At 38.9% G+C, this 22,434-nt stretch overlaps 1 protein-coding gene across 29 annotated transcripts in view; it reads left to right on the top strand.

Moving 5' to 3' along the window:
* The window catches only part of ELAVL2 (ELAV like RNA binding protein 2), a 202,504-nt gene that overhangs the window by 91,428 nt on the left and 88,642 nt on the right, over positions 1-22,434 (top strand). For 13 of the 29 annotated variants that reach the window (XM_023728658.1, XM_023728670.1, XM_004373526.2 and 10 more), the window contains one exon: positions 13,564-13,807. In XM_023728658.1, the coding sequence (XP_023584426.1) occupies positions 13,564-13,807 (244 nt within the window). Of the gene's footprint in view, positions 1-9,214; positions 9,230-10,633; positions 10,725-13,563; positions 13,808-22,434 lie in introns of those variants that run through there. The other 16 variants (XM_023728648.1, XM_023728657.1, XM_023728651.1 and 13 more) reach the window with 5 other exon arrangements.

The raw sequence follows: 22,434 nt of genomic DNA, 5'->3' as shown, positions 1-22,434 counted from the left end.
GTCTGGGGTTAAAAATTGCAGCATTTCAAGTAAAAATTCTTACCCTCCTTAGTCACCAGTTGTGAATGTGTTGTGCTAAATGTAGTTGAACATAGCATCTGCTTCGGAGGCCCAGGACAGGAGTTGACAGTCAGGATGGGGAAAGTCTGCATGATGCACTTTCTGTCCCTCATGTTCCCTTTTCATGTTAAGAAGTTCCCAGCACAGCTCTGTAACCTTGTCACCCATTTAGACATGGGGGGAGAAATAAAAAGACTAAGTCTTAATCTAGAAGACGTATAAATTCTCATGGTAACTTTTTTTTTATTGTGCTTTAGGTGAAAGTTTACAGCTCAAGTAAATTTCTCATTCAAAAATTTATACACATATTGTTTTGTGATGTGAATTGCAATCCCCACAACCTGACGGCATGCTGCCCCTTTCTACCCTGGGCTTCCCTGTGCCCATTCTTCCAGTTGCTGACCCTTCCTACCTTCTCGTCTTGCTTTTGGACAGGAGTTGCCCATTTGGTCTTGTGTATTTGATTGAACTAAGAAACACGTCCTTCACGTGTGTTATTTTTTGTTTTGTAAGCCTGTCTAATCTTTGTCTGAAAAGTGGGCTTCAGAATGGTTTCCCTTCTGGATTAGCAGAGTGTCCGGGGTCCATAGTTTCAGGGGTTCATCCAGTCTCTGTCAGACCAGTAAGTCTAGTCTTTTTTCGTGAATTTGAATTCTACGTTTTTCTCTCGCTGTGTCCGGGACTCTCTGTTGTTATCTTCTTTTGTCCAACAGTAATGATGCTCTAATATTTGCTTAGCACTTTGTTGTTGTTGGGCGCCATGGAGTCAATTTTTGACTCCTAGTGAGTCCATGTGACAGTAGAACTGCCCCATAGCATTTTCTAGGCTATGGTTAAGAGCTTGGCTGCTAACCAAAAAGTCGGCAGTTCAAATCCACCAACCGCTTCTTGGAAATCCAGTGGCGCAGTTCTACTCTGTCCTGTAGGGTTGCTATGAGTCAGAATCAACTAGATGCAGTGGGTTTTAGTTTTTCTTTTTGGTTTACTCTTTACGGAAGCAAATCACGAGACCTTTCTTCTGTGGAGCCACTAAGTTCAATTCACCAGCCTTTTTGTTAGCAGCCACGTGCTTAACCTTTGTGCCACCAGGGCTCCTTGCTTAGCACTTTAGAGTTTGTAAAATACTTTGACAGTTGGACATATACATAATTATATGTATATAATTAAGCTTTTAAAGAGACCAGACCCCTTTACCCATTCTCCCTCTTCCCAGTGTATAAATATTTCAAAGGCTAAATGCCTTTGGGGTTGGAGTTTCTTAAGAAAGTTGTTCATATGTTACAGTGAAGCTTCTGATTACATGTGTGCCCCCTTTCCCCAGTTAAACTAATGGGAGATAGACATTGCTTCTCACCAGCTCTCCCAAGAGTGTACATACATATGAAAAACAAAAAACAAATCAATTGCCATGTAGTCGATTCTGACTCATGGCAGACCCATGTGTTGCAGAGTAGAACTGTGTTGTATAGGGTTTTCAAGGCTGTGACCTTTCAGAAGCAGATCGCCAGACCTGTCTTCAGAGGTGCCTCTGGGTGAGTTCAAACCACCAACCTTTTGGTCAGTAACTGAGCGCTTTAAGCATACATAGGTTATTTTTACACATATGTGCTCACTTGATTCGTTGTTGTACCTCATCTATAAAATGAGAGGATTTGTCCTCGGGTACTTTCAGAGATCCTTAACTATTTGTTTCAAGTGTGCTTTACTTCAGTTACAGTTGTGAAGTGGGAAATCTGACAAAATAGACATAAGTGAAGGTACTTTGCTAGGTCAGATAGTCATTGGTCATTGGCAGGGAACTAAGTGTCTTGACTCATTACTCTGTTAGAGAGGCATCTGGAATTGAATGTACGTGCCTGCTATGGATATAGGGTGACAAGGTCTGAGGCTGAGAAAAGGGCCCTTATCTGATGTGTACTAGGTAGCATTAACTCATATACATTCTTAGGTTATCAGAATAACCAGAAATTTCCTTGTGACAACCTCCTTCACCACCCCTTCCCCACTGGAATCACAGTGGGTAAAAATGACCCTAATTGAATGCAAATTCTTGTCCTTATTTTTCTCTTGAAATGTAGTAAATAACCTGTAGCTTAATCACCAAAAGAAGTCACAGATTGACCTAGGTGTCTTTGTAGCTGAGATGTAGCTTCTGAAGAAAGCTGTCTTTTCAAGAGGAGGAGGAAGAGGTGGACTGAACAAAATAAAATATCTCCTTTAGCGTGAATCTTGTTTTCTGAGAGACCCCAATTTCCCAAACTAAATGATTCATAGTCATATTTCTAATTCAGAAGTATATATCTTTTGGAAATCTCAGAACGTTGCACATCAACAAAAAATAAAAGTACATTTCATAGGTGAATACTGATAGGTGAGATGATCCACGTTTCAGGGAAGAAGCTGATCTTCTGTATTGACCTGGGTGGTAGCTCAGTTTAGACTCTTATGATCCTTCCCCTTCAGGCCTTGATAGTTGGACAGGGGAGAGTCCATTGTACTACTTTCCACAATGCATTAATGAATTACTAGGTTCATAAGCCCTAGTGTAGTTGTGCACCCCTGAGTTGATTCTGACTCATACCTGTTGCCATGGAATCGACTCTGACTCATAATGATCCTATAGGACAGAGAACTGCTCCATAGGGTTTCCAAGACTGTAATCTTTACGGAAACAGCCTGCCACATCTTTTTCCAGTGGAGTGGCTGGTGGGTTTGAACTGCCGACCTTTCTATTAGCAGTGCTTAACAACTGTGTAATCAGGGCTCCTTTTCTGACTCATAGTGACCCCATATGACAGAGTAGAACTGTCCCATAGGGTTTCCTAGGCTGTAATCTTTACAGGAGTGGATCGACAGGTCTTCTCTCTTACAGAGCAGCTGGTGGATTTGAACCGAAAACCTTTTGGTTAGCAGCTGAGCGCTTAACCATTGTGGAACCAGGACTCCTTATGCCCTAGTGCAGCCTCTTTTTATTGAACTTCTACAGAAATATTTGTAGCCTACCAACCTCATTAAGGAAATACTTTGTTTTTGTTAGTCTCCATTGAAGGAGCCCTGGTGGTGTAAAGGGGTAAGTGCTTGGCTGCTAACTGAAAGGTCGGCAGTTCAAACCCACCTGGAATCCACCCAGTGGCTCCATGGGAGAAAGACCTGGAGATTTGCTTCTGTAAGGATTACAGCCAAGAAAACCCTGTGGGGTACTTCTGCTCTGTCACATGGGGTCACTATGAGTCAGAATTGACTCAGCAGCACTCAACAACAACAATCTTAGATACTTTTATTTTGGTATAAGCTGTTTGGGGTGAAACACTATATAGCATTTGCTTTCTTATCTGTAAGTCTTGCTAAATGACAGTGAAGAGTAAAATGTTAACTTAAGTGGCCAGATCCAGTATTGTGAACCTTTATAACATGTGAGTTAGAAATGATATTTGTGACCCTAAACTTTGTCCTGTTTTTTTTAAATATTCCCCTTAAAACTGAGCATTAAAACTTCTTCCTGCTTTTGGAGCTTGGAAATGACACAGGATATTAGTGCCTTTATCCTACACATGAGTTACATTTTTAACCTATCTAATGAAAACACACAACTACTGGATTAATTTGAGAATTTCCAATCAGCCTCTCACAATTTGTACTACCCTGAGGGTGTTTCCTGTTCACTGTGACTTTTGTAGAAAAATGTGAAGTTAATCCAATTTCTATGTTGATTACTATGTTAACTGTCTTAATTTAACAATTCAAACTTATCAGACTATACCAAACAAAAACTGAGCTACCAAACTGTGGGGATAGTTAATTTTTTTTTTTTTTTTTTTTTATTGTACTCATATCCTTTTTTAGGTTCTGTAGCCAAATAATGGCCCGGAAATTAATTGGGCCCACTGAGCTTGGAATGATTCATCACCAGAAGGTAAAGATGTTGCATATTCCAGCCTATAATGAAGATTGAGTTAATCCATGGCTTAACCTTCACTACTCTGGAGGTGTATACATCTCCCTGTTGAAGAATATAGATTTTAAAGTTTACTTCCACTTCGCAAAGTGTAGCTTATTCTTATTGCCTTCATCCTACTAGTTTTTAAGCCTTGAAAAGGGATAGGGTGTGGGGTTGGAGGGATAGGAGGAAGACATTGAGATATTCTCTTGTTTTGAATTCTGAAAGCTTTGAGGGGTCTCTCAAAGATTGCAAATCAATTTCTGACCTACTGTGCTCTGTTCAGTAGTTGGATCTTATAAATTAACCTAATTTTTGTTTTTACATTTGCTGTTTGCTATTAAATGAATCAATTGCCGTATTCTTCTGTAAAGAATACATATAAGAAGTGAATAACTTATTTATAACTCTTATTTTCATATGTTAGATTTCCTTAAGGAGCTTTTTTTTTTTTTTAACTTTTAAGACACAACTCTCTATAAAAGTTCTTCGTCTGCTTATTTATCTTATATTTTTAGTGCCTGGAACATAATAAATGCTTTGGTGATTTGTTTGAGCAGTTACAATCTAAATCAGTGTCTGGGTAATGGACTTAAACACTTAACTGATGTAAAGTAACACATTCCTAACACGATTCCTTGTACCTATATCCAAATCTAACCTCTTCTCACCACCTCCCCTGAAATCACCTGGTTGGAGTCACCATCATCCTCCACTTGCATTACTGCTGTTACTTCCTGACTTGGTCTTCCTGATTCCAGAGTTGCTGAGTCCTCCCTCAGGCCCAGAATTTATCTTCAGAGTAGCCAGATGTTACTCTTTTGCTCAAAACCTGTCTGTGATTTCCTTTCTTCTTAGGGTGGCCTCCTCCAAAGCCCTATGTGGTGTGGTCTTATTACCTCTTTGACTCATCTCCTATTCTCACTCTAGCTTCTTGCTGTGCCTCTACACACAGGTGAGCTTTGCCCTGGCTGTTCCCTCTGCCAAAATGCTCCTCTTCTAGCTATCCCCATGGCATCTGTATTCACTTCCTATTGCTGCTGTAACAAATTACCACACACTTGTTGGCTTAAAACAACATTTGCTGTTTTACAGTTCTGGAGGTCAGAAGTCAGAAATAAATCTCACTGGGCTGAGGCAGAGGTATTGGCAAGGCTGCATTCCTTCCGGAGGCTCTAGGGGAGAATCTGTTTCCATGCCTTTTCTAGCTTCTAGATTCCTAGAAGCTTGCTGATGGCTTCCTTTCATTCTCTGAGCCAGCCATGGTTGCTTGAGACTTTCTAACGATGTAGCACATTGACTCTCCCTCCTCCCTCTTTCATTTGTATGGACCCTTGTGATTCCATTGGGCCTGTCTGGATAATCCAGGATAATCACCCATCTCAAGGTCAGTTGATTAGCAGATTTAGATTCATCTGTACCCTTATGTCCCCCTTGTAAGGTAATGTAAATAGCATTCACAAGTTCTAGGGACTAGAAGTAGACATCTTCGGGGGTTCCATTACTACCTCCCACAGCAGCTAACTCTCACATCTCTTTCAAACATTGGCTCAAAGCTCATCTTCTCAATGAGGCCTAATGTTTCATACTGGAACCTACCCATCCTTCATCCTGACATTCTAAGCCTTCCCCTTACTCTGTTCTACATTTTCTTTTATTCCAGAGCACACTTACTTCTAGCTAATGTACTAAGTGACCTTCTTATGTACGTTTATTCTTTGTCTGCTACACACACCTCTTGCAATTGTATACTCCAAGATACTTCTTCATTGTTGTATCCCAAGCACCTAGAACCATCCCTACCTCATTTGAGTTGCATGCAAATATTTGTTGAATGAATGAATAAATGAACAGAGAATGAAGCTTAACTAAATCTTTCTCACCAGATCTTTACTTTCCCATTGTCCAACATGGATCCCTCTAATGGACCTGGAGTGAAGAGGTGGACTTGAGACCCTAAACTCATCTTAACTCTCTAACCTCAAAGCTTTTAATCTTGCTAGCTCTGGAACTACAAAATCTCAGAAACACTGGAGTCAGAGACCATAGTTTATCTGTAGGAGCCATAAAGGGCCAAGAGACAGAGAAATGTTAGTGTTTGCTGCCAAAAAACATTCTCTCTGTGACTCCTGCAGCTGTTGGGTGCATTGTCTCTGGCAGCTCTTGGGCCCTGGTTAGCCTAAGGCCAAAAATCTGAGCTTGAGGCTGGGAGATCCTGAGAGCCAGCGAAGCAGCTAAAATGGTATGGGTCTGGGTTGGAGAGTTGACAGGGATTTGAGGATTGGAGAAATCTCATGAAGTTTAAAGCCTTTATTGTTTTAGGAACCCCAAAGCAAAGAGAAGGAGTTTAGAGAAAACAAACTAGTGAAATGTCCTGTAGCTGACACGTCAGCCTGAAGATTTTACCACTCGGTTGACAATTCCGCTGCTTAATCTAGTAAAGCCTCGATGTATCCTGGAAATGCTATTTTAGTGATTTGAATGGGAAAGATAATAAAGCATGATTCTGCAGGAATGGTGTCTGCTAGACAGATGACCCCATCGCCTGCTTACCCAGCTCTCATCTATAAGCTCTAATAACTTCGCTGATTATTTCAAGTGCTTTAGGTCCCTTCCTTCTAGTTCCCCAAAGGAAATGCTTTTTGGCCAAGGTTGCTATCTTTTATTGTTGAGCCCAGCTCTTTAAATTTAGAGATAAATGGTTTCTGTTCACCTTGCAACCTGGCGTTTAGAGAGGTTTGTGATCAGAGGAAAGTCGTTGCACTGGACTGATTCTGCCGTGGTGCTGTCCTGCTTGAGGTATTGAGAGCCCCTTAACTCCAAATAAGTGTCAAGGCCAAGGTCAGCTTATCCAAGCCGGACCTTTTCAGCATGAGGGAGATAGATGCTTGTCCTTGCCCCTAGCCATGATTCCTTTTAGAAAGATTACTTTTTATGTTTGTTTAAACTTTTCTTTCCAGTTAGTAGCAAATTAAGACCTCGTGAGATTCATAACTTAATCATGCTGTGTTTTTAAAGGCCTTTATATTAAAATCAGTTTATTTTTCTCACATTTACGTTTGCTTCTACCATTTTCCTAAAGTCAGAGCCAGATTCCAGATGCCACATCTTCCTAACCCTGCCGGCTAGAGGCTTGGAGTGTATTTGTACGTTTTTGGATTTGTCTCAGCGTCCAGCTTTTGTAGTTGGCAAGTTGACGTGATAGCCTCTTAAAAGTACATAACTGATTACTTAAAAGATAAATGATTTCCTTTGTTATGCTGTTTAACAAGAATTTGGATTTCAGTGGGTGGGGGTAGCTGGTAGAGTGTGCCAAAAATTGAAATTATACATTCATAATTTTCTCTGGTTTAAAATACTTGATGTGGGATGGAAAAGCAAGCTACTAATTTGCACTCATTCTCCGTGTCTTAAGGAACTATTCTTGTCCTTACATATATTTTTGTGTGCTTAGTCTGTAAAGCCCTTGAAATGAGGGGTAGTGAGTGAGGATGTAGGGGGAGCACTCAAGGCAGAAGAGTCCATGTTTGAGGGACAAGGAGAGGTTCAGATTTTTAGGTGTGAACAAGTGGACTGATAAAAGTAGTTGAAAATTTCAAATGTAACTGTTTATACTGAGTAGTTTTTACTTAGTTTAGTAGGCAGTGAGGTGCTATGAGGGTTTTGGAAAATCAGTCTGGGAATAGTGTGAAGGTGAATTAGGCTGATGAAGTACCATTTAGGAAGCTGTAACATGGTGGTCCAGGTGAGAAATGAGGGTCCTGATGAAGACGGTAACAGTGGCAATGCAAGGGGGGTACAGATAGGAGAGGCCTTACTTGGGGCTATGCATTGGCTCTCTCAGCAGTCCTGGCTATGGTTCTAACCCACAGTGGGGTAGTCCCCAAACTAGGTGTTTTTAGGGTTTTTGAAATCTTTTTTTTTACTTGCAGACATTTTACTAACTGATCTTAATGAGAATTTTTAGAATACATTAAAAAAATTTTTCATTATCAATTTGTCTTGTGTGGTGATTGTCTGCAAGAGGTTTGAATACAGGGAATAAGCTAATTGCTTTTGCTTACAGAATTTTTACTAAGAAGTTTGGAAAATTAGGGACTTTGGGCCATCATCACTTTTCTCTCATGTGGCCTGGAAACTGGTTGACCAGCTTGACTTCTCAAATTCTTACCATTCCCACATCTGGTAAATCAAATAATAGCATTGTTTTCCTAAATTCCACTAGGTAAGAAACTTCAGATATTAAAGTACGTGGGGGAAAAAAAACAAAATGAGTTGATTCCAACTCATGGCGACCCCATGTTGTGTCAGAGTGGTAATGCCCCGTAGTATTTTCAATGGCTGAATTTTTGGAAGTGGCTCATCAGGCCTTTCTTCTGAGGTGCCTTCTGGGTGGACTTGAACCATCAACCTTTTGGTTAGCAGCCGAGCATGTTAACTGTTCAGAGACTCTTAAGGTACATGGAGAGGTCTTTTAAATAAAGAACAAAATTCAGTTGCCTTTATGATTTTCAGAAATAAACTGTGTGAGTGTGAAAACACAGAGGCCACCTCTTCCCGCTAAGGAAATCCATGTTTCCACCAAACTAGCACCTCTCCATTATCTCTTAGAGCCCAGGGAAGGTTTAGAATATTCTAGATAGATCTATGCTTAAGTGCCTTTTCATAAGTTATTACATGGAGAATAAGAACAGGAAAAACAGTATGAATTGGCACAATTGATACCAAAAATTAAGAGGCAAACATATATTGGAATATAAACCTAAACATTAATGCTCTGTGTTGCTGGAATATGGCCTTTTTTCCCTTCCAAAGAGTTTCAGAGCTAGTTGAGTCTATAAATAGTGCACAGCCGGGCTGTGGTAGATTGAGTAGAGCAGAATCGCCTGTCCTTAAGTGAAGGGGAAGTGGCTTTACATTTTTAGTAACTGAATTGTTGGCCAGCATAAAGGTAAGGGTCATGTGAGCAACTTATTTATAACTTCCTCTAAAGGTATGTGCGTGCCTCAAGCGGAGAGACTGTCTGGGGTGCTTGAAATGTAAAAGTGCAGTAGAATCATTTTCCATACACACTCTTCCTAGCTAGTTGGTGCAGTAAAAGGATTGTTCGCATCCCTGGTGCCTTCAGAAAGAGGGGTGACAATAGATTAGCTCAATAGTTTTCTTCTACAATGGAATAGAAGGGACTGAGACCATTAAATTTGAATCTGTGGTTTTATGTTAGTGAAGAATGTTTATCTTTTAACTCCTGAGGGTGTTCAGGACATAAATTTAAGCTTGGTTTAACCTGTTGGGTGTGATCCTCCTATCTATTCTACTCAGGTAGTCTATCCACAGTTAACAGGTTTTTTGTCAAAATACTTCTTTTTCACAGATTTTTCATAGATTGAGTTCAACTAGGAGTAGTCTTTAAAAAAAAAAAAAAAGTAGGCTCAGACTGAATTCTCTGGTCACAGTGGGAGAAGGGAACAAGAGTAGAACATTTTCATGACATCCTGTAAAGATTATGTTAAACCCTTTTGGTAGTTGCCAGAAAATGGAACTCATTGTTACATATGATTAGCATCATCCCTCATATCAAGAGGTAAATTACTTACAGCCAGGTTGAACTCTAAGGATGAACTTTTTTATAAATATGTAAGTAAAACATTTTCAACTCTCCTTTGTTACTCATTGCCTATTTTCAGAGACTAAGTTTTATTACTATTATGTCAATCATTTAAAGCAGCTGCATGTATGGCTTAAAAAAGTAAACTTTGACTTCTGTGCCAGTATTGTGGTTCTGTTTAGTACTTGAGCAAGTTGTAATAAGTGGAAAATGGCCCATTAACTACATTGGAGGCCTCATAGCAGCACTAACTTCAAATCGTGCTGGGTTTACAATTTACGTATTAAGAAATGATCACTTGATTTCGTTCAGGGACAAAGCTGACATCCTATACAAGCATTACTCCAAACAATCCTATTTATTGGTCCAGTTATTTCAGTTGAAAGATGCTGGGTTACTGCCTCTTAGTATATGTGAACAATTCTCAGTGAAACTGTTAGAGATCAGTTTGACTATAGTGGCAGAATAACCTCACAGGGTTTGGATTCACTTTTAGTTTTAAGTTCCAGGATTAAGAATCATTTGTAGGATAATGTAACAGTGTGGGCAAATATAGCTTCTCTAATGCCCTTTTGATATTTGGGGGAAAGAGTGCTTTTATGCAAAGCAATCATTTATGAATTGCATGGCAGCTTTTTCTCACTATAAAATTCCATTTATATTTCCTCCCTTCTCCCACACCCTTAAAAGACAGGGCAGCATGCAGTATTTTGCTTCATTTTTAATTTAACTTTTTTTTTTTTTTTTGAGATGTAGTTGAAGGTAGTTCTTTAGGATAGATGCCAAGATAGCTAGTTAATATTGTTTTAAAATCAGGCTCTTAATTAAAAATGCTTACATTTGTGCAAGAAAACTACATGTTAAAATGAATTTGGAAAGATTAGATTGGAATTGCCTCAAATTCAATTAAGCCACACTGCATGGACGTGCTGGGAATATCAATACAATCACTGTAAATTTTGTACAAACTGATTTGTTGCATTATCTTGCTCATCTAACATACGGTACTTTTTGTGTCCATATTGCAGACGGCAACTCCAAACTAACATGGCAGTCAGACTGTGTGATGTGGCTTCTCTGCTTAGAAGTGGTTCGTGGGCAGCAGAGCCTTGGACTGGGGTCTGTGGGATTTTTCTTAAATTCTGTAGGCTACTTTTTAGCATGTTCCAGGAGTGCTGAGGCCATACCAAACACTTGAACCTTTCATTTGGCATTCTGATTATTCTTACATTTAACCTATTGCGGTATGGCTGTCATTAGGACTTAAAGCACATTGCAATTTTAACTATAGAGGTATATGTAGCATCAGAACCATGCTGTCTTATGTACCTTCTTCTGATCTAAATTAGGATTTAGTGCAGACTCAAAGAAAAGTGTGACAAGCTTTTTTTTTTGTTAAAACAAAAAAAGTTTTGGTATGGTCTGAATACTAAGTTACCGTAATTCTCTTTACATTCTGTTTACTATGTATTTTTTTGGTTACTAAATTTTGAAGTTATTTTCAATTTCCTGATGCTCCAAAAAAAAAAAAAAAAGTTGAAATTGTAAATCTGGCTGAAAATTATTTGCCCAGTAACTGTTGAAAGAGTTTGCATTCTGTGAACAGTTGTGTTGAGCCTATCAATGGAATATGCATTATTTGTAAAATATAGCACATTAGTATCATTTTATTCTGAGCAGATGGTCCTATAGCTGAGAGATGCTATAATTTTCAGCACACACAGCCTACTGCAGCTGTTCACTTGAATGCTGGCTTAGGAGCTCATTCTTGCCACCTGAACATGGAAATAAATGTGCAATTAAGTGAGGAGTGTTTGTTGTCTTTGCTAAATCCTACTAATTTCAGTCAATGAACACTTTGTATTTCAAATGCTATCCCAATGAGCTTTAGTTCGAATCTCACATTTGGGGTCATAGTTTCTCCACATACCCTAACTTTTGAATAGCGATTTGTTTTAATTGGCCTTGGCCACTCTCGTCTTGTAGCTGATTGTTTTCATAACTGCGGGGCAAAGGTTAACCCCACAAGAATTTTGCTGTGGAAAGTGAGGTCCACAACTAATATTCTACAAACTGGATCAGTTATGTTTTATTAGGAAATCTGACACCTCTATTCTCAGTTTCAAGATGATTTGTTAATTATAATAAAACCCATATCTTGAATTATTTCAGTGCCCCCTTTTGATGCAGATTTTCGAGGGTCTTTTTGTTTTTACTTGCCTGCTAATTGCATACTCCCTGTGAGAGACATAGCCTGCAGAAATAATCTGTTTCTTTGAAAAGGAAATAAAGTCATAGAGGGGTTACAAATTGTTTGATATTTCATAGGCATGTTCAGGATTTTGTCTCCTGTTTTTTTTTTTTTTTTTAAACTCATGGTAGCACTGATTGTTGACCAATCTGACCAGTCTCAATTTGTCTACTGCTACCTTCTTTTATAAACATCTCTTGGCAGTAGAGATTTCTTCTGTATACTATCTAATGTGCCGTTTTATTTTCCTAAGACAGTATGCTTTTTTTTTTAAAAAAAAAGTTTTTTCTCCTTCTTTGTAACCCTCTTTCCCTCTACTTTGCTCTTTTCCTTTGCCTTAAATTCCTTTGCCTTTTGTATGTTAACATTTCCCTAAAACTAGCATCCCATTAATTCAGAGTTTTCAATTTCGAGAAGTTCTTTGTGGAGATGAGAGAGATATTGGATGAAATAGGAAGGACAATTCTTTTATAGATGCTTTGATTTTTGGATTCCCCCAGATCTTGGCTGTCCAAAGTAGATAGCTACTGGAAGATGCTTTTGGAAAATTCGGGGCTGTGGTTTGTGACTCTTTTACTCAAAGAGTATAGGATTGGTTTTTAGGAAACTAGATCCAAAATTGTCTGATAAATGATTTTTAGAGTAGCCTGAACAGTTTGAGGGCTTTTTCCCCAACTCTGCTAATTATCCGGTATTTGGAATTTTATAGCTGCCTTATTGCTTGCATTTTCAACAGGCTTACATACTCAAATGAAAATTCCTTGGGTTCTGGTCTATTTGCCAAAGTTGATATACTTATTTAAATTGTTGTTTTGGTGGACTGGATAGGCTTTTCTTTTTCTTAAATCAGAGTCAGGGCAAAGTAGCATGTTGAATTGTTTGGGGATTTTATTTTGATGCTGTAGACCAGTTGCCACTGACCAGGTGAAAGATAATTGTTGGTGATTTTCAGCTGCCAAGGTTGACAAGAATGCCTTGTTAGATTCTACGAAGTAGACAAAGTATTCATAGCTTCATTCCCAAGATATCCTGTAAATCCTTTTCATTCCCTAACATATAACATCTGATATTTTTCTTATTTCTTACCAATGGTAGAGGTACAAGAGATTGTCAATCAAACACGTTTTCAATATGTAACCAAAACAGTACATGTTGACAATTTATATTTTTTAAAGTACACTTGCTTCTTGATTTTAAGTTCATGGATGTCTGTCAGTTTGAGGAGATTGAATCTTGAGCTAACTGAAAATCTCTTCAAAGTTATGTAGATCATTTTTTTTTTTTTTTGGTTTGGTTTTGGTAGCATGTTAAGCATCTCTATTTTCTAGTATTTTAGAAAATACTGAATTTGAGTCAGGGCTCAATTCTGTGCCCTTCGGCTTACTAAATTTCCTCAACTCTGTGGACACTGCAGGTGAGTAAGGGTATGTGAATAGATTCAGAACATGATTATAGAGAATGTTAAAGATTTAAATTGTGCTTATGTGCATGTATGGAATCTGTATGTGAAGGTATAATTGTAATCTAAAATTGGATAGCTAAATATAAAGTATAACAATTAGCATAGGTGTTGTACTTTTTGTTGTAGTTTTGTTGTAATTTCAGCAGAACGACCTGTGTTTAGTGGCAAGTATTTAAATTCTTGGGATGGAATCTCTAATAGGTTGTGAAATATGAATTCTGACATTTCTTATTTTCTGTTTTTAGCAGGTAATTGCTGCCATGGAAACACAACTGTCTAATGGGCCAACTTGCAATAACACAGCCAATGGTCCGACCACCATAAACAACAACTGCTCGTCACCAGTTGACTCTGGGAACACAGAGGACAGCAAGACCAACTTAATAGTCAACTACCTTCCTCAGAACATGACACAGGAGGAACTAAAGAGTCTTTTTGGGAGCATTGGTGAGATAGAGTCCTGTAAGCTTGTAAGAGACAAAATTACAGGTATGTAGTATTCTATAGATTACTTGCATTTAAAGGATTATGTTTCGAAGTGTGAGAAAATTATGTTTACTATTGTAAGTCATTCAGTGCTGCAATTTTACACAGCTAGATTGTCTCTCTTACTACATCAGTAGTATGAGACTTAGTTTTAAGAGGGATTTGTTTTCCTTTTAAAGCGTAAAATATTTGGGAGGCAGTATATATTATAGGAAGGAGCCCTGGTGGTGCAGTGGTTAAGCGCTTGGCTGCTAACTAAAAGGTCGGTGGTTCGAACCCACCAGCCGCAACTCGGGAGGAGGACATGGCAGTCTACTTCCATAAAGATTTACAGCCTTGGAAGCTCTACAGGGCAGTTCTACCCTGTCCTATAGAGTTTCTATGAGTTGAAATTGACTCAATGGCAATGGGGTTTTTTTTGTTTTGATATATATTATAACTGGACCTTCAGGTACTCTGGACTGGACAACAAAAGCTTTGAAAAATGTTTTAAATGGATTTGTGTGTATGTCAGGAAGTGTCATGTTAACCTTTATTTTTTAGTTCACTGAGCTTTGCATGATTTAACATTTCAATAATGAGATAGTAAGGAAAGTAATTGTATCAGGCAGAGGAAAAAAATCTTTTAAATTGTCCTTTCCCTTAAGTTTGTGTAGTTCTTTTGCTTATAATATGTATACAAAGTAAATTGTAATATTCACGTTGTCAGTGTATATGCATTTACACTGATACAACTTCAGTGTATGAGATCTTATGTTCTTTTCCTTAACACAGAAAAGAAAAAGTGTGTGACTGCCCCCTCTTATAAAGATTAGAACAAAAGAATTGGTAATTTGCCTTTAATGATGGTACATTTTGAATATTACCAGTTGCCATCCAGTTGACTCTGATTCATCATGGTGACCCCATGTTTGTCAGAGTAGAAATGGCCTCCATAGGGTTTTCAGTGGCTGATCTTTTGGTGGTAGATAGCCAGGCCTTTCTTCAGAAGGTCCTCTGAGTAGACTCAAACCTCCAACCTTTTGATTAGCAACTAAGCATGTTAACTGTTTGCAACACCCAGGGACTTCTTCTGAATATTAGATAGTTAAAATCTCTTTAGTATTTTGCAAGATTTTACTAATTTTTAGAATAAGGTAAAAAATAATTAAGGAACACTTTCTTGGAATAGAAGGGTTAAAGCTTCCTGCAGGGTTTGTTTTCAAACACTAAAAATTTATGAAGTGTAAACAGACCCCTTAGCTTTTCCATGGTTTTGATAAATTTGAGTGATGATTTATATCAAATTGCTTTTGTTGTTTAGCTTGTAATCAAAAATACAAAACTAAATATTTGAAATGAGTAAAGAATTCCTAAAGGCAGTATAGAGCCCTGGTGGTGAAGTGGTTAAGACCTTGGCTGCTAACCAAAAGGTCGATAGTTTGAACCCACCAGCCACTCCTTGGAAACCCTATGGAGCAGTTCTACTCTGTCCTATAGGCTCACTGTGAGTTGGAATCGACTAGATGGCAATGGATTTTTTTAAAGGCGGTATGGAGAGTGCACCAGGAATCTCGATTCTTAACTAATCTTGTGACTTTGTCCAGGTCAGCTCTTGGTCTCAGGTTTCCATTGGTAAAATCTAAGAGAGGGCAGGGGAAGTGGTTACACTGGGTAATTTCTGAGGTCAATTTTGACTTTTTTCTGTGATGGTGCCCATTTCCTTTATCTGATTCTGTTATCCCGACAGCAGGGCTATTCTCTCCCTGCTGAGTGAGTTCTTAGAGCTAGCACCTGGCGTTGGACTCACAGGTATATTTCCTTAAGCTATAGGTGAGGATTATATCACGCACATGCACACATACACACACAGTCTAATCAAAAACTGATGGTCATCAATCCATACTGAATAAAAATTATTATATTTCAACTAATTATACTGCTTGGATATTCTCCATGATATCGGGGAGACTCATCTTTATTTTTTTATTTTATTTATTTTTTTATTGTACTTCAGGTGAAGGCTTACAGAATAAATAGTTTCTCATGAAGCAGTAGTACACGTATTGTTTTATGACATTGGTTAACAACCCCACAACATGTCAACCGTCTCCCTTCTCGACCTTTTTTTTAAGTGAAAATATACATAGCCAAAGATACACCGTTTCAAAAATTTCTACATGCACAGTTCAGTGACATCGACTACGCTTTTCCAATTGAGCTGCTGTTCTCACTTTAGATGAAGGCTTACAGAACAAAATAGTTGCTCATTTAACAGTTAGTATACATGTTGCCCTGTGACAATGGTTAACAACCTCACAACACATCAACACTATCCTTACTCAACCTTGGGTTCCCTATCAGCAGCTTCCTTGTCCCCTTCTGCCTTCTGGCCCTTGTCCCTGGACTGCCGTACCTCATTGGTTCCATTTGGTTTTACGGGGCTGTCCACTCCCAGGCTGAACGGTGAACCTCGGAGATGACTTCACCACTGAGCTAAAAGGGTGTCTGGGGGCCATACTCTTGGGGTTTCTCCAGTCTCCTTTAGGCCAGTAAATCTGATCTTTTTTTTGTGAGTTAGAATTTTGTTATATATCCTTCTCCAGCTCTGTCCAGAACCCTCTGTTGTGATCCTGGTCAGAGCAGTCAGTGGTGGTAGCCGGGCACCATCTAGCTGTACTGGACTCAGTCCGGTGGAGGCCTTGGTAGCTGTGGTCCGTTAGTCCTTCAGACTAATCTTTTCCTTGTATCCTGTTCTCTTCATTTTCCCTTGCTCCCAAAGGATGAGACCAGTGGAGTATCTTAGATAGCTGCTCACAGGCTTTTAAGACCCCAGACACTACTCACCAAGGTAGAATGTAGAACATTGTCTTTATAAACTGTGTTATGCCAATTGAGCTAGATGTTCCCTGAGACCATGGTCCCCGCGGCCATCCGCCCTGCAGTTCAGTACCTCAGGGAGTTTGGATGTGTCTATGGAGCTTCCATGACCTTTACTTGTACAAGTTGTGCTGGTTTCCCCTGTATTGTGTACTGTCTCACCCTTCACCCAAGATACCACTTATTTACTTTTATTCTTGAACATTCATAATCAAGTGGATGAGAATTTTCAATGTGTTTTCCAAAATGAGTGTGAGCAGCGTATGTGAAATTTATAAAGAAACAGTTTATGAAAAGGTAGAGAATAACAGACTTTTCTTATGTTTGTTCTGATATAGACTGTTACCTTTTTTAGCAGAAGAGCATCCTTTATATGTGGATTTTGCAACCTCTTTGACATAAATGAATATATCCTAAATGGTGTGAAGGCTATAACATAAATGGTGTGATTTCTGGTTTGATTGCCTAATAGCTATCCCTTATAAAAGGAAGATCTTAAACAGGGCATAAGAGTCATGTTTTTATTTTGCTGGGAGTTGATGAAAATATTAAATCATCCTTCTCATTAGGCAGTTTCCACGGGAAACATTTCACAGATTTTTAAGTCTTATCTTTGGTCAGTCTTTGAGTTATCTTACTCTTCCCTAAACCTCTTAACAACAACTGTTATATGACAAAATTGGATGAGTTTGAGTTCTACATCTTCACACCTTTTGCCTCTCTGGCTTTGATATGGTGAACAAAGGTAATAGAAGCATCGCCCGTGGGTAATCTGAAGTACACAGTCAGATATTGAAAAGCTGCATTAATATTTGTCCATTTCCTTCACCCCTCAACTCACCCCATTGACTGTTCAGTTAGAGGGGGATAACGGAGGTTTCCACCATGGTAAAATTTCTGTTTAAAACCTCTGGTAAGCAAATGGATTGCCCAAAAGATTCCACAGTGGGCAACCTTGAGTGTCAAAAGTTATTTTCTCAATAACACATGTAGTTCAACCATGTATGCGAGACTAAATGGGCACACCGGCCCAAAGGCAAAGATAAGACGGGAGGAAGGGACAGGAAAACTGGATGAATGGAAATGGGGAAGGTCAAGAAGGAGAGAGTGTTGACACATTGCAGGGTTGGCAACCAATGTCACAAAACAGTATGCGTATTAATTGTTTAATAAGAAACTAATTTGCTCTCTAAACTTTCACCTAAAGCACAATAAAAAAAAAAGTTATTTTCTAAGCTTTGTTCCATGAGGTATAGTCATAAGTATTCCTTAAAATAAGTGTTTCATTGATAGATACCTTTGAGAAGTGTTACGCTCCGTAGTTACCCACTTAAGATCCATACTGCAGATGAACAGCATATTAAACACTATGAAAAACCCTACAATAAAGAAACCTGTTTTACTTAATAGTTCCCCAGCCTTATGTGATCATAGGATCTGTTTTGGAGGATATATCACCGACACTAGGTTGTCTTTGAACCTGTTACTATAAAAAGCTTTTGAAGTCATTTGTTAAGTTATCAGACAAATTAATCTGCAATTCTTCCCTGACCTGTTCACACCAATAAAATATGAGAATGCTTCATAAAGTGAGCATACATGATAATGAAGTTTATACATTAAAAAGCTGAGTAGGCAAATCTGAACACAAAGCACCTCTACTTCTAGTGACCCTTTTTGATTTGGCTCACTGACATCTTCTTAGTATGGGTTAAAATGACTTTCAGAAGGGTCTGACTCATTTAGCCTCAAGCATGAATTACCTGGAATTTTCTTTTATTCTGATTTTCTTAGTAAATATTTGTATTGAACAAAATAGTAAATGGTAGATATCTAAAACTGGGTTCTAAAAGATTGTTGTTATTAGCTGCTGTTGACTTGACTCCCAAGACATAGTGACCCCATGCACAACAGAATGGAATGCTGCCCAGTCCTGTGCCATCAAATGGTAGGACTTTGCAAAGTGGGCGTGACTTCCTAAAAAGCCACTATTAACGTATCTTTAAAAAGGTTCTGAAAGAATTTGTGCGGATTTGGACCCTGTCCTGTGGTGTTTAGCATTAGCCATCTTGTGTAGTTTCTCTGTACACATTTTAGGGGACAGGTCACATGTTTCTTGGTCCTTCTCTAATCATTCACCTTATCCTACCTTTTGAGGAGCAAATGGGCCAGCTCTTTGTATTCTAATTTTGTAGAAACCAAATGTAAGCATTAATTGGGTTATAAGAAAACTCTGTAGTCACTCTTTGGGGAGATTTGAAATCTCTCCTTTTCACTTTAATATTTCCTTAATTAAAAAATGCTAAATTAGGAAACTATATCTAAGATACACAAGTACCTGGTTAGGAAAGTGTGTGCCACTCTCCTAAGTCCTACAAGAGAATATGTAATTTTTAGACTGTGTCGTTGTTAGCACATGCATGCCACTGTTTTGATAGAGTGAGGATTAGGGAAATACATTAAGAAACGTCTTCAGTAGCAAATACGGTAATCTTTCTAGCCTAAATTCTGTTTGCTGTCTTGTTTGTCATGCCCTGTCTTTGGGCTTGTGCCCAGCTTTATGCTTCATCCTGTTTCCTGTCTATGGGCATTCATCATGAGAAGCTACTGCTGCTTGTACAGCTTAGCTGATATCAGTCTGTTCCTTTGAGTTCTCAAATGTACTTCAGAGTCCTTGACACCTGCTGATGCTGCATTCTAGAGGAGTGAAATGGATTTCACAGTACCAGGGATGAATAATAGCGTGTTAGAGCCAGAGAAGCGCTAGAGATGACCTTAGCCAGCCCCTCACTACACAGGTGATGAGAGGCCGAGGTTTATGACATGACTAATCCAAGGCCACACAGTTAATAAGCAGTAGAGTGGGAACAAGAATTCTGGTTGTCTGATTCTTTCCTGGGATGTTTCCTCCTGCCCTCTTATTTGAGGTGAGAATTCACTCTTTAAAAATTAAGAACAGGATTAACTGATGGATTTGTAGTTAGACATTTAACTATACGGTGTCACAGAGTAAAGACCTTTTGTTCGCACAGGTATGTTTCTGTGAGTGTGTCTTCTTCTGAAGGGAATTGGAAGATTTTTCAGAGTAAGAGACTAAGGGATACACAAAATGAACAAGAATATCCACGCTTTCTAGGAACTTTATAATCTATGGTTCTGAATTTGGATCTTCTAGCCCAGTGGTTCGTTCCCATATCTGGCAGCACATCTTCACCTGAGGGAGTTTTAAAAAAATACAGATTCCAGAAGGCATGGGGAATCTGTTGTCAAAAAGCTTCCCAGGTGATTTTAATGCCCCAGCAGGTTTGGGAATCGCTAAGGTTCTTTGAAGTATGGTCAGTAGAGTACCTGCGTTGGAATCACTTGGGATGATTGCTAGAAACACAGGTTCTTGGGCCCTGGATTCTCCACAGCTAAGCTCCAGGAATGTTCCACTTACTTTCAAGTTGCCCATGTCTTTTCCTGCTATTCATAAGGTTTTCACTAGGTAACTCCTTTCAGAAGTAGACTGCCAGGTCCTCCTTCCTAGTCTGTCTTAGTTTGGAAGCTCGGCTGAAACCTGTCCTCCATGGGTGACCCTGCTGGTATCTGAATACGGCTGGCATAGCTTCCGGCATCACAGCAACATGCAAGCCCCCACAGTACGACAAACTGATGGTCACATGGGGGTATGACGACTTGTAGAGGAATGGTGTTGCATTCATTGTCAAAAAGAACATTTCAAGATCTATCCTGAAGTACAATGCTGTCAATGATAGGATGATATCCATATGCATACAAGGAAGGTCAGTTAGTACAACTATTATTCAGATTTACTCACCAACCACTAAGGCCAAAGATGAAAATTTTTACCAGCTTCTGCGGTCTGAAATTGATCAAACATGCAATCAGGATGCATTAATAATTACTGGTGAATGGAATGTGAAAGTTGGAAACGAAGAAGGATCGTAGTTGGAAAATATGGCCTTGGTGATAGAAACAATGCTGGAGATCACGCGATGGAGTTTTGTAAGACCAGTGACTTCTTCATTGCAGGTACATTTTTTCACCAACATAAACGGCAACTATACACATGAACCTCGGCAGATGGAATACACAGGAATCAAATCAACTACATCTGTAGAGAGAGACAGTGGAAAAGCTCAATATAAACAGTCAGAACAAGGCCAGGGGCTGACTGTGGAACAGACCATCAATTGCTCATATGCAAGTTCAAGTTGAAACTGAAGACAATTAGAACAAGTCCACGAGAGCCAAAGTATGACCTTGAGTATATGCTACTTGAATTTACAGACCATCTCAAAAGTAGATTTGTTGTGTTGAACACTAATGACCGAAGACCAGATGAGTTGTGGAATGACATCAAGGACATTATACATGAAGAAAGCAAGAGGTCATTAAAAAGACAGGAAAGAAAGAAAAGACCAAAATGGATGTCAGAAGAGATTCTGAAACTTGCTCTTGAACATTAAGTAGCTAAAGCAAAAGGAACAAATGATGAAGTAAAAGAACTGAACAGAAGATTTCAAAGGGTGTCTTGAGAAGACGGAGTAAAGTATTATAATGACATGTGCAAAGAGTTGGAGATAGAAAACCAAAAGGGAAGAACACATTTGGCATTTCTCAAGCTGAAAGAACTGAAGACAAAATTCAAGCCTCGAGTTGCAATAGTGAAGGATTCTATGGGGAAAATATTGAACGATGCAGGAAGTATTAAAAGATGGAAGGAATATACAGAGTCATTATACCAAAACGAATTGGTTGACGTTCAACCATTTGAAGAGGTAGCATATGATCAGGAATCGATGGTACTGAAGGAAGAAGTCCAAGCTTCACTGAAGGCATTGGCAAAAAACAAGGCTCCAGGAATTGACAGAATATCGATTGAGATGTTTCAACAAACGGATGCAGCGCTGGAAGTGCTGATTCATTTATGCCAAGAAATTTGGAAGATAGCTACCTGGCCAACAGACTGGAAGAGATCCATATTTATGCCTATTCCAAAGAAAGGTGATCCAACTGAATGCGGAAATTATTGAACAATATCATTAATATCACACGCATGTAAAATTTTGCTGAAGATCATTCAAAAGTGGCTGCAGCATTATATCAATAGCGAACTGCCAGAAATTCAGGCTGGATTAAGAAGAGGACGCGGAACCAGGAATATCATTGCTGATGTTAGATGGATTCTGGCTGAAAGCAGAGAATACCAGAACGATGTTTACCTGTGTTTCATTGACTGTGCAAAGGCATTTGACTGTGTGAATCAGAAACAAATTACAGATAACATTGTGAAGAATGGAAATTCCGGGATACTAAATTGTGCTCATGAGGAAACTGTACGTAGATCAAGAGGCAGTTGTTTGAACAGAACAAGGGGATACTGCATGGTTTAAATTCAGGAAAGGTGTGTGTCATGGTTGCATCTTTTCACTATACCTATTCAATCTGTATGCTGAACAAATAATCTGAGAAGCTGGACTGTATGAAGAAGAATGGGGCATCAGGATTAGAGGAAGACTCATTAACAACCTGCATTAATGCAGATGACACAACCTTGCTTGCTGAAAGTGAAGAGGACTTGAAGCACTTACTGATGAAGATCAAGACCACAGCATTCATTGCACCTCAATATAAAGAAAACAAAATCCTACAACTGGACCAATAAGCAATATCATGATAAATGGAGAAAAGATTGAAGTTGTCAAGGATTTCATTTTACTTGAATCCACAATCAACACCCATGGAAGCAGCAGTCAAGAAATCAA

The sequence above is a fragment of the Trichechus manatus genome, unplaced genomic scaffold, assembly GCF_000243295.1.
Source record: "Trichechus manatus latirostris isolate Lorelei unplaced genomic scaffold, TriManLat1.0 scaffold00025, whole genome shotgun sequence".
NCBI classification, from domain to species: Eukaryota; Metazoa; Chordata; class Mammalia; order Sirenia; family Trichechidae; genus Trichechus; species Trichechus manatus.
Note: the sequence above shows the minus strand (reverse complement) of the source record. Positions and strands in the feature narration are given on the sequence as shown.